Here is a 13542-nt window from a genome sequence, read left to right as displayed (position 1 = left end):
ATTTTGTCCTTTCTTCTTTTGGAAGTTCAGTGATATGAGGTTCAATGATCTGGGCAGCAATTCACAATTCCAGAGGCTCCAGATCCTGTTTCATTTACACATATATACCTGTTACTTTCAGTGAAATTACAACCTTTACTACCATTGCTTTCCCCGAGAGGCTGCTCTATAATAAGTGTCAAGGACATGGGATGCCATGTATCATGAACATGTGCTCAGGTTTCAATGCTTTTTTGCTGTTTTCTTCTATCAAAACTCTAGATCGTTTACATTGATGGAAACCTTTTAGGTACAAAGTGAATAGCTATGGTTATAAGTAGATGAACCTAAAGAATCAGTGAATTCTGGAAACATCTGTGCTTGATTTGAGAAGTGAGGATGAGATGGATTGTAACATTGGAATGTCATCACTTGGTTTGTCATCTGGGAATTAGCTCTCAGTGAATGAAAAGGTATAAAAGGAAGATTCTGAACAACTTAGCTGAGAACAAGGAAAAGGGGATGTGAGAAATGACAACATTTGATTAAAATTAGAGAATATATGAGTGTGAGACCTGAGCATGAAGGCAGAAGGGGTGGCAATACAGACACGACATAAGAGGCGGTGAGGAAAATGTGAGTTAGAATAGGAAGAACATGAAAACGCTACCATTTTATTTCCCAACCATAATAAGTAATAAGCACTTTATACAATTCTATAAAAATGCTGCATTCCTAGAAGAATAACCATTTCAAGATTTAACACACTAAAAGCCAAATAATGCTCTAAAATGCTGAGAAACATTTGTACATACTGCTGGTCCAGGATAGCCACCACCGACTCCTCCGACTCCAGACTTGACATCATATGAATCAAACTGGGGAGAATAGTTCTATAGCAAAAAGACCAGATAGGTATGATCATTTTGGTATTCAGATCATAGTTCTTTTTGAAAGCACTTAGAAGTGCATGCAACATTACCACTTGCTGAGTAAGATTTCTGCATGCTGGAAGATGCTGTATGTATGAATTATCTTGTTTATGCTGTCTTTCCATAGCTGTAGATATTAGATATCCTACGGAAACATTTGCTTGTGTAATGCATAAATCTTTCAACTGTGTTCAATGTTAATTCTCCCCAATTTTTTCTTATATTCTCTTAAACCATTCTTTCTAAGCAACATCTACAGCATTACAAATATAGTATTTTTAAAATTTTAAAATTTTATTTTTAAGATGCATACAATTCAGGATTAGGTATGCAAGTGGTCATCGTACAGGCAAAGTTTGGGACACAACATCAATAAGGGTACCTGATCTCAAACCAGGCAAAGTGGGGCCTAAAGGGAATTCCAAACTTTACAAACATAGTATTATAGATTGACTAAAAGAGTTTTGGAATCACATGATCCAACCTTCTCATTTTGAACAGAAAAATGGAGAAGCACAATTAACTTTGCAACAGTTAGTGATACAAGTAAAAGTCCTACTCCCTGGCTTCTGTTTAATATGACTGAAAGATTCAACCCAAAATAAGCATCCCCATAGAAAATAAACCAAAAATAGAAGAAAGGATCATATGTTTACTGGATGTCTTTGGAGCTTATTTTAAGTTTTAGGTCTGGAGATGGGTCCTGTTTAGCTACCGGGATGAGAATAAGTTAGACGATATCCTCTGGTCTTGTGGAATTGCTTTTAGAAAAGCATTCTAACCTTATAAATATTTGTGTATGTATGTTTTCTTATTTCACCTGATTTCATGCAGAAGAAATTGTGCCAATTTATTTGCTTGGTTATTTATTTTACATGCAGTTAGTTGGTTGCCAGGCTTCAGGAGAAGAAGGATGTGCTTTGAAGAATTAACAAGAGCAGTTGCACAGGCATAAATAATCTTGTTGATTTGCGTTCAATAGGGATATTCACAGCTCTTCAACTGCTTTTTGTCATACTTTTGAAGACTTTACCCTTTGTGTTAGAAGGGAAATAAGATACTGCTGTGGTACTAACTAAATTCTGTAGATTCTTTTGGAAGTTGATAGCTCATTTTTCTCAAACAGTGTGTTTGCTGTATACCTGCTGAAAAGTTGGCAAATTTTGCAAGGATATAGTAGCAATAGCATTCATATTATGAGGAAAAGTGAACACTTACAAAACATTTAGAATAGTGCCTAGCACATATAAGCACTTAATAAAGATTTGTTAAAAACATAAAATCAGGAACAGATGCAAAGAGCCCATAACGATGAGATGTAACATTGGATAAGAAAAGAAGATCAACTAGTTTTGTGGGGGGGGAGTTAGTCCTATAATTTATTACCTGAGTACCAGTAGGACATGATTCACAGATTCCAGGGGGGCCAGGAGAACCAGGGGAACCTGGTTGTCCTGGAATACCAGGGTCACCGTTTCTTCCAGGAATACCAGGAGGACCCTAAACAACAACAAAACAAAGAGATAAAAATAAATACAACAATGAAAACTCCTAGGGACTTAGAATCATTATCAGATTGTAGCTTCTCTACTTTCTAATATTAGAAATCAAGATAAGTGATATATTTTCTTGGGAATAAATACATTTTTATCCAAATCATGGGAATAATTTAAGTGTAATATATTTCTGTAATGTATATTGGCCTATATTTTAGTTATCAAACTAATGATGGGGAGGAAGACATTCTACGACATATGGAAAATTGAAATTGTACATGTGTAATTATAGATTCTCATTTTGTCATTTGGTGGATTTATTCAAATATTCAAATATGTGGTACACATAAATGATGAAAGTTCAAATCTGAAAAACATATGGAAGGAAAAGAAGTAAACTACTTCTGGTACTATCGTTAGCATGAAGTTTATTCCACTGAAAAATATTTACTTACTGGATCACCCTTGGGACCTTGAGGTCCTTGGCCATTAGGAGGGCGAGTAGCCTAATAAATGGAAAGATAATAAAAAGACACAAGTTAAACAAGACATAGAGAAACTTTTTCGTAAAGTATGTCTCAATCTTCATATCGATTCCTTATACTAGATTAAAGCTAATCCTTATCTTATTTTACTTTATTATTTTATTATAGACTCAGGGGATACATGAGCAGGTTTGATACATGAATATATTATGTAATGGTGAAGTTTCGGCCTGTAGTGCAATCCCTATCTTCAAATCAGAAAATTCATCTTTTACTTATTATACCAACATGACTATTTGTAAAATATATCTTTCATTTCCTTTCAGGCTCCTATGATATAAGAGCTATTTACGTGTTTGAATATGAATCTTGAAGATATACAATTTTTCTTTAAACTCACAGCTGTTGGAGGCTGTGGACAAACGGCACAACATTCTCCAAACGGAATTTCTGGGTTGGGACAGTCTAATTCTTGATCGTCACATATTATATCATCGCAGAGAACAGATCCTGAGTCACAGACGCATATTTGGCACGGTTCTGGCTTCCAGACATCTCTGTCAGCATAGGACTGACCAAGATGGGAGCATCCTCCTTCAATAGCTGAAAAAATAAGTTAGATGGTATGACGTATGATTATTATGTTTTGCTAAAATGTGCTTTTTTTTATGCTGTCATGACTCTTGACAATAACCAAAGTTGATAGTTTGGAACAAATAATCTCTTCCTTTCATTAGAAAACCATAGTTTTTCCTACATCATTTGCTTGGTAGTAAGGGACCCCTTAAAACACTAACTGTGTTCATCAGTATAAAACTGGTACACCATAGTCAATTTTCCCTGAGACCAATAAGTATTTTAATTTTATTTATAGTAAGAATTTAACATAAATGGATATCATACAAGCATTTAAACATTTACTTATTAATTGTGCAAGTGAAAATAAGCCTTTTTACCCCCTTGCTATTCTTTGTTTTAACAGCAGATGGGAGCATTAAACTAAAAAGATGATGTCACTAACCCTGAGGACTTTCTGGATTTTATTAACCTAGTTTAGAAATTCAGGGGAAACTGAACTAATCTTGGCAGCATAAAACTCTTCCAGATTTTTCTGGGAATGCTTTGACAACTTATTGTATGTATTGAATGTCATTGCTAGCTCTTTGGGGCTAATTAGTAGGTCAACATGATATGATATTATATATTGTATATCCCGTGTGGATGTAAAGAAGTTTCCAAATCACCCAAAAGAGAAATAAGATGTTTTAGAACAAATATTGGCAAGGAATATGTAAAAATGATAGGGAAAAATATGAATCATGACCATGTGTATTTGTGGCTTAAAATGGTAAAAAATGTGCTTCAACCAAAATTTTAGACTTGCTTCATAATTATATGCAAGGTACTGAAATTTCAGCAACTATTAACAATGAATCAGCTTAGGGAATGCCAAAACAAAAACCTGGTCTCAATTCTTAAAGCATTAACTGTGGATTGTGGTTAAATACAACTTTAGTTCTTGAGAATTACTGTGGTAGTTTGCCAGTAATTGGGTAAATAAATAATAAATTTCTAAACATCTGCAAAAATTTTTGCAAACATTAAATGATGTACTACTGTACAGTACTTTTGTATTTCTTAAAGTGGAGATCTTTAAAAGATCTTTGAAAAGGAGACCTTCTTCAGAGTGGGCAAGGATGTTCACACTACAATTTTTGGATCTGGTGATCAAGAGACATTTTGGTGGTCCTGAGATTTTTCAATCTGGTCATTCTGTGTAGCCACAAAGATTACCTTTTAAAGTTTTTGTGTCTATATCCTTTTCCCATGTGGAGTAATAATAATTTAGGTTCATAGTTAAATACTTTGAGTTGAAAGGTTGAGCTGCTTTAGTAAAAGTTCGCCAAAAAAGAGAATGGCAAATCCTATAGACTGTACAAGAGTACTGAAGTTGCTTCTATTTCTCATTTCCATTATGTGTGCAGAAACAAATGTCATGATCTTATACAACACACTTGATGTATTCAAGAAGTTTAAAAATCCATTCTTTGTGCTACAGTTTCCTAGTGTGGTCTGCGGCCAGTGAAGGAAAGTATGATTGTTTTATTGCAATTGTAAACAGGCAAGAAAGAATCTGTTTATGTAGAAAACTCATTCTAATTCCTCTTCCGTGTTTGAAACAGGTATATGAGAATGAGGGATATATTTTCTAAGCTTTTAAAGAAGCATTTCTTTATTCTCAGTGAACATAAAAGGTGAATACCAAAATGCTTACCTCAGTGCAAATGAAGTAGGCCTAAGGTTTTTATGGAAAGTATGTTACAGAGAAGAACAAACAATCTTTTTCATATTAGTATCAACATTAATAATATAAGTAGATCTATACTTAAACCCATTTGTTCTTTAAGCAGCATTGATGTATTCAGGTCAAAAGTTCACTGATTTGTAGGAAAGGTCTGAACATTTTGAGGTAAAAGATTTTGCAATAAAATCACATGAAACACATTCTTCAGTCTTTGCATTGGTTCCATTTCTTAAAATGAATCATTAAAAACTTTCTCTAAATCAACTTTATATGAAATGTTCCTGTGGATTAGTTTCTGTTCATAATAGTGGGTATTTTAAGGTCCCCATCCCCACCCTTCTTGGAAACACTGCTGGATTGTACTAATGATCCTTTTAAGTTCTTTACCTCTGGATCAGGAATATCTTTCTACATTTAATATAGCACACAGGATATAAAAAGTAGCTATTGAATACCAATGACATATTAAAGATAAATGAAAATAACACTTAAAGCTAGGTTCAAATATCTCATATTTTAAATATCTTTTTATTCTGCATTCTTAATCTGCCTTGAAATTACCATCAATTTTTTCTTCTGTGTATTCATCCTCCAATGTTGATGTCTCACTAAAGGTGTTCTCACATCACTGGAAATGAAGTATTTTTCATTTGCTCTGTAAACTATTAAGCAAATGAGCACAGTATATGCCCAATGTTATATAAAAAGGAATGTCTTGTTTTCAAGAGGAATTAAATGCTTAGTCATTTGCAACATTTAGAAATAGAATAAAGATGGGATTCAGTTAGAAGTCATCTTATATTATTCTCTTTTTTTCTTAGATATCTGAATTCAGAGTAGCATTGATAAAAATGTTAGTTCTAAATTTTTGAAAAAGTATGAGATAAAAATGCAAATAATTTCACTTTTACTACTGAACAAAGTAATTAATTTTTCTAATTATTTCTTTTATTGTTGTTATTATCCCCCATTCTAATTTGCAATTAATTTTGAACTCCATTTCCCATGTCCTTTGGTGTTTCTCTTTTTTACTACAAAGCATGGTTCTGAAATAAAATTACTTGTGGTCACACAAGCAATGCATTAGACTAAATCATCTCCTTGCTGGGATCTAAATTATCAAACATAATTAATCTAACACATGACATAATCTATTCTTAGTTTATTCTTTCCTAACTTTCTATTTTGGAACTTTAGAAAAAAAAGTAACATGACATATATTTCTTAAACCTTACTTTTCTGTTATTTTTGTTTCCATTCTTCTAATGTTAAATCATGGAGACTTGAAAGAATCTTCTTGCTATGACTTAAGGAAATGGAAATTATGCTGTCTTGATACCATTTTGGGAGTAAAAATATTCCTTAAAGCATCTAATTAGATTGTTAATTTAGCTTGAATGACAAGTGAATTTTTTTTTCTTTTCTCTTCTTATTTTATCCTTATCTGGAGAGAGGTCTTCTTTAATCTGAAAAAATCTAAAAACCACATTTGTGATATGTAAATTATCATAACAATATTTTTTCATTACTTTACAAAGTTGAATATTTTGTAAGTGTGGGTATTTGGAGTTCATATAGTTTCCAACTGAAATATATTTGGTTTGGCTTGTAAATAGCATTGTTTCTAAAACATACATTTTTATTAAATATTTTTATACTGCTTACCTATTTATTAGACTATCTTAAAATATATTAGATGAGTTAACAAAAAGGACTCTGAGGAAAATATCTGTAGACATTACAGATGGATAATTCAAATTTTAAACACTTTTTTTGTATAGATAAAGCAGATACTGTTTATTCTTTTTCCCACCAGAAAAAAAGTTATAAATCATTATCTCCAGATGTTTCCTTATCTTATTTTTATTGATATATGATTTTTCTATGTCCAATTAGAATTTTTCTTTAAGTTGATTAATATTTTCCCCAGCCCCAAATAATATTTAGAAATCTCAAAAATTAAAAGTACCATATACCTACCCATCAGCAGTTGTGTGTATGATTTTATCTAATTAGTGTCAAATTATAAGAATGCTAAAGAAAATATATTCTACTTATTCTATTTCAGTTGGCAAAAAACTTTAAATTTTACACCCTGGTAATCCAAACTTTACAGCTTATCTTCCTTATCACTGAATCACTAAGTACTTTAATTTCTTCCTTAGAGTAATTGTATTTGCCAGTGTTAGCAAAAACTAGTGAGAGGCAGAGTTTGTATATTATCTCCTATGTTGTAGGCACTGCTCTGAGTGGTTTGCATATCTATTTTGCTTAAAGCTCCCAAAGACCCTATGAGCTGAGCTGAGGGCTGCCATCATCCTTTTTTTACAGATGACAAATTTGAGACATAAAAATGTTAAGCAATTTTCCCTAGGTTGCATAGTCAGGGTAAACCTAAGATTTGAACAGAGGAAGGCTTTCTCTGAATTTGGTGTTCTTAACTGCATTCTGTTCCCTTTTTGCTATTTCAAAAACTGAGTAGGAGTAAAGAAGCCAACTTTAAAGCTCTGCTCCATATAGTTGTAAGCTCTTCGAGGTTAAAAATCAGAGTCTAAAGGGGCAAATTTTGAAGAGAACAGTCCTCTGCAAAAATACCTTTTCTCTCTGGTCTCAAAACACAAAGATTCCATCTGGAGTTTCATTCTACTGTTTATTTTCTCTTGACCCGATGAAAAAGAGATATCTCTTAAGCCCACCCTGATGACATCCAGACCACCGAAAGGATAAATGTGTAATTCAGAAACCCAGCATATATTTTGCTATATACTGAGAAGCAGGATTCTTGCAACAGCAATAATAGGACTTTGTGTCCAATGTAATAACATGTTTAGGATGTCTCACTAACACACTGGTTTTTCGAAAATGTACTTATTAAATGATTTGTATTAATGAACTTCTAACTTTATCAGAAGTTTCCTTGAATGAAACTTGGACATTATGAGCATGCTATGTAACTCCAAATAGTACTTCTAGGATTCTAATTTACTTGAGAAATGCAGTCTCTGTCATTCTCCACACTAAGTACTATAGGAGAACAGAGTTTCAGAAAAATCTATACCATTTTACTGAAGCAGTGATTTCTCAATGGTTGTTTTCAAGGCAAATATAACTTTTAATAATTTCTGTATCTTTAATCTTAGATTTTTACACCTTTTGGGGCATTTGACTTTTGTCCTCTTTGAACTTTTAATTTAGTTCATTAGGACTGCATTTTGAACAGCAGAGCTTGACCTCAGTCATGGAAAGAAAACAAAGGTTTTGTTAGTTAATCTGAAAGGAATCCACTTCTGCTGTGTTTTCATTAGGCAGAGACAGAAACTCTAGTGCTTGGTGTAATTCCCCAAACTGCAGTTCACACATGATTTATGTAAGAATAGCTATCTCATTTTTTCCATTGTCATCTTGACATGAAACAGGCAAAGTTGTCCCTTTGAAGATCCTGAACTTTTTTTTTTTAACACTATGTGACCTTTTCTAAGCATGGAAAACAATAGAATTGAGCTTTTTTTCCTTAGGGAAAACTGTTTTACAACAGTTTACTGAGATGTTTCCAGAAAGTTATTGTAGACCTGGAAACTTTACAAATGTTCCTCATGTCAGCAAAAGCACTAACATCTTTAATCTTTAAAGCTCTAACTCTTAAGCAATCTGCCTGAATCACTTCAAGGCGGTGATATTGCTAGATGTTACAAAATGAAAGAACTGATCTACATAATCTTTGGAAATCTGTGCCAAAGTCATTCACAATGGAAATCGTGAAGTTTCGGTAGATGGCACTCTTTTCTCTGAGCAAAAACCCAGGGTCCAGCATGTGACTCTGTAGATGTGGAGCAAGGAGCTTTCCTGAGGAGCTATTTTTTAGTCTCAAGTATAATCCTGGTGAACTCACATGCAATGATTCTTGATTTTGTAAAATAAGCCTGCATCAACCCAGGAACCTGAGTAGTTAAAAGGCACTTAATCACAATCTTTCCTTCCAAGAATTGTTTCAGTGACTTTGCTCTCTTCTCTTTTACTACTGAGATGTACAATTTCAGAATTTAATCAGACTATCTTTTTATAGAACTTTATATGATGTTGAATACTTTGGAAGTGGTAAAAAAATACAAGGCAACATGAAGAAAAAACCACAAAATCTTGTATTATAATACTTTATTTATAATTTATATGGCCACAGAACTGATGGTAATTTATTTTTAAATCATAAGCTTATGAAACATCTTGCTTCAAAAAGCATATTTACCAGTTTAAAGTTGAATATTAAACAAAGAAACACCTGCCATTTTTTAGCCTTTAGAAACACATTAGCTCATATATTTTCTAGGTCAAGATGCAATTTTTAGTATCTCTTTTCAATGACAAGTAATTACAAAAATAAGAAAATTCAAATATTCTTTGATTTTAATGTATGTTTTCTGTTCCTTAATTATTTAGAATTTTAGTTCCAGTCTTAACTATACCCTTTCCTAGTTCTGTAACCTCAAATAAAGCACTGGATCCATGTTAGATGACTGACTATATGAACAATTATGCATTTTTTCTTCTTAAAAGTACAAATGTTTCTAGTGACTTCATACTATACTTTTTCATTCGTTCAGAATATTTAATTACAGGGGAAACACAAACCAAAAAACTTGAATGTTACACGATCAGTTACAAAGTCTCTCTTAAAGCATAATGAAAAATGGATGCTCATAACATAAAATAAAGTTGATCCTCTGAGTCTATTTACCTTTTTAAAATTCTATAAAACAAAAGGCCTAAAGTAGATTTTAGTGGAATAATCAATGTATCAAAACATAGATGCTCAAACATTACAACACCTTTAATTAAAATTTCTGTTCCTGCCCTAATAAAGCAATATTACTTAGTAATAGTTGCCTATGCACTTATTTATCTAATAAACAATGAATAAAATACTGATGTTAAATAAAGACTACATCAGAGACATGAAAAATATGTTTAAAAAATAACCACATGAGCCAGGCTCGGTGGCTCAGCCTGTAATCCCACGCCTTTGGGAGGCTGAGGTGAGTGGATTGCCTGAGCCCGCGGGTTCAAGACCTGCCTGGGCAGCAAGACCTCATCTCTCCAATCAATCAAAAAATCAGCCGGGCGTGGTAGCGCATGCCTGTTATTCTGGCTACTTGGAAGGCTGAGGCGGAAGGATCGCCAGAGCCCAGCAGGTCGAGGCTGCGGTGGCTGGGAGTAGCCACTGCACTCCAGTCTGGGTGACAGAGTGAGACTCCAACTCAAAAAAAAAAAAATAAATAAATAAATAAAAATAGTCATATGTAGAATTTTTAAAACTAGTCATAGCATTTAAACATTTCCAAAAGGTCTTTGAAAATTGTTACCATTGTATTTGTGTGTGAATGTGTGTATTTGGCAACATTTTAAAAGTAATACACTGATTTACTTAGAAAAACACTGTTTAATATTTAAAATCCATGCTTGCAATAGCCTAAAAGTTCACTGTAATGCTGAATCCAGTTTTGTAACATTAATGTTGGCATTGGTTATGTAAATGGTAACTTGGCCTGACAGACACTAGGTGACGCAACTTTGCACTTAAAATTTGGCATGTTTATAAACTACAGGAAATATAAAACAGACCACGTTTCTCCATTGGTGGAATAAAACACATGAATTAATAAAACTTTCACAAATTTGTAAAAAGACCAATTTTTTTTCCTGAGGTCATGTTTTATGCTCCACAAAAAAATTGGTGAGTGGACTAGAAGTCAATGTTTAAAACCATGCTGTCTCTGGCGTTATTGGGACATATATAAGAACCCCCACCTCAGAGCACAAGACTATTCATAGTGTGCTGTATGTTCAGCTGTCTCCTGTAATTTCACCAAAGGTTATCCACCAGCAGAATTTTCTTGTAAAACCCATAGGGAACATAAGATGTACTGTCCTAACTTACTTAAACTTTTTTTTCCCATGGCAAACAAAAACAATAAACTGAACAAAATCTTTTAAAACTCTTTTTGAGCTTAAGAGCCCACAAATGTATCAACCATATTTCATAGCTGTTTATGTTTTTTGTTTTTGTATTTTGCAGCCAAAGAGAAAGGGATAAATAAATAGAACGTAATATGATGTCACGATAATATATGGACCAAATACTATTTTTCCCTCTAAAGTTGGATTGAGAAAAAAAGTAGCCACAGTGCTTATAAAAAGATTGTAAGTACTAGGCAACTATAAATATTTTTATCAATCTTTTGAATGAAAACTCCCAAGTTTGCAGGCTTTTCAATAAATGGGTGGTGGGGGATGATAGTCATTTGGTATTCTAAGGGAGGACGGGGAGTTGCAACATATTCTGGGAGGAAGAGGACAGGGAGAGAAAGGGGAAAGGAATAAGAAAGAAACTCGGGAGTTGAAGGAGAAGAAAGGATAAGGCGGCAAGAGGAGAGAGACAACTAAAAAAGAGATGGATGCATAAAGAGGACACATTTGAATGGGGAGAGAGTGACAGAGGACAGGTGGGCAGCGGAGGAGATAGGAGAGAGGGGCTTGCCCAGGAAGGGGAGGGTGATGAGTGACTGGGAGGGGGAGGAGGTCTAAAAGGACCAAGGTGGGTGGAGAGGTAAGAAGGAGGGGAAAGCAGGGAAGGTGAAGGAGAAGGGGGAGAGGAAACTAAGGGAACAAGGAATATGGATATTTTCTTTTGTGGTCATAGGCTGGATGTAATTGAAGAAAAGTCATTTTGCATTACTCCCCCCCCCTTTTACATGTATTACCTATGAGAAGACCAAAGATATTTTATAGTATAAACAAAAAACCAATTTTCATGCAACATGCTTGCAAGAACTGTAAGTTTACATGTAAATATGTTTAAGGCTGTGGAAAAAATTGTTATCTAATGACTTCTTTCAGGTATCTTTACATTTAGCATTTAAATATTATTCCTGTGAAAGTTTGTATTCCAATTTGTCCAGTATCTTCATGACTATGAGGAACGTATGAATTAAAATAATATTTTCACATAAATAATGAGACAAATGTGGTTTTGGGGGTGGCAATTAGAACATGAAAACCATTACATGCACAAATTAGAAAATAAAGCATATCAGTTTTTTGAAGTTAAACAATACTAGTATCTGTATCTTGTTTGTAGAACAGTCAAAACATTTCTGTTGAAAACATTTAAAAAATACTCTTTTCATTAATGTGAGTGCAGTTAAAATGTAGAACATGTGAAAAATACTGGATCCTTAACAATAAACTATTAGAAAATATGGATTTCATCAACTATGCAAGTGCTTGAAACAGAATAAGAACAGGAATGATGAAACATCTTAGCAGTTTGAGTCCTTTAAAGAATGTTGATAGTTATCTTGTTGCCATTTTATAGAAATTATGTGCAATGATTCTCATCCTGGAAGCATAGTACCTTTCTTTAGACTGCTCTTAATGCATTTTAAATGCATTATATCATCTGGAAAACAATGCTTAATACTCTATCCTTACAAAGACTCCAGCAGACAAAGGAGAACATAAAATTATTACAAGAGACCAATAACTTCCAGACTGCCCAGGGAAGCATTCCAAGATGTTAACAGTCCAAGAGGAGAACTTTTAAAAGCCATTTTAAAAAGTTTCCAGTGTCTTTAACATGGAAACAAGTTAGTACAAGAGCATCTTTATTTTAAACAACCAGAAAACTTTTAAATACACGCATGGCCTGATTTTTTTTAAAACAAATGTAAAAAGCACAATCCTGGTCAGTTCAACATTTCACGATAGGGGACTTAGAGAGGAAATTATCTTTTAGGCAGCTAAATGTCCCCCTTTACACACCTCTTTGTGAGGATAAGAGAAAAACAAAACCCCATAAAGTTTCTTGAAATCCAGTACCTACTTACCTTCCTGGGGCTGCTGTTGTGCCAAAATAACAGTGGGATGAAACAGAGCAAGAAGTAACCAGGTCCCCTTTTGCACAAAGCTCATCATGTCTAAATATCAGACATGAGACTCTTTGTGCAAAAAGGAGAAAAGAAAAGCAGTTCAGAGTAGCACCATCAGTCGTTCCCTGCCCTTCAGCACCGGGCCCGTCATAAAACTCAGCCACTGAGATTCTTTTGCTTTGGCCTTAAATAGGAAAAAGTTTGGCTTCCCTCAACTTTCCAGCCCCTTTCTGAAACATGAGAGCAGCACCCATCCCCTCAGCAGTAAAAGAAATGATTAATATTTCTTTTTCCCTTATAGGAGGCACAACCCACAGTAAGAGAAAGAACACATCTGAAGCTTGTGTGCATCTGCTTATGGATGTTTGCTACATATTTCGTCTGACATATACATCTATATAACTGAAGAACTTATGTAGAAAT

General features: G+C 33.8%; 1 protein-coding gene across 1 annotated transcript in view; it reads right to left on the bottom strand.

Annotated features, from left to right (window-relative positions):
- Window positions 1-13288, bottom strand: part of COL3A1 (collagen type III alpha 1 chain) — a 40613-nt gene extending 27325 nt beyond the window's left edge. Inside the window, exons 1-5 of the mRNA XM_008062663.2 lie at window positions 13078-13288; window positions 3293-3495; window positions 2863-2913; window positions 2298-2411; window positions 795-872 (exon numbers count right to left, since the gene is read on the bottom strand). Coding sequence (XP_008060854.1) covers window positions 795-872; window positions 2298-2411; window positions 2863-2913; window positions 3293-3495; window positions 13078-13165 — 534 coding nt within the window. The 5' untranslated portion in view covers window positions 13166-13288. The remainder of the gene's footprint in view (window positions 1-794; window positions 873-2297; window positions 2412-2862; window positions 2914-3292; window positions 3496-13077) is intronic.
- Window positions 13289-13542: the final 254 nt, after the last annotated feature.

The sequence above is a fragment of the Carlito syrichta genome, unplaced genomic scaffold (assembly GCF_000164805.1).
Source record: "Carlito syrichta isolate Samal-C Ts95f unplaced genomic scaffold, Tarsius_syrichta-2.0.1 Scaffold305791, whole genome shotgun sequence".
NCBI lineage: Eukaryota > Metazoa > Chordata > Mammalia > Primates > Tarsiidae > Carlito > Carlito syrichta.
The sequence above is the reverse complement of the archived record's forward strand: the minus strand, read 5'-3'. Positions and strand labels throughout refer to the sequence as shown.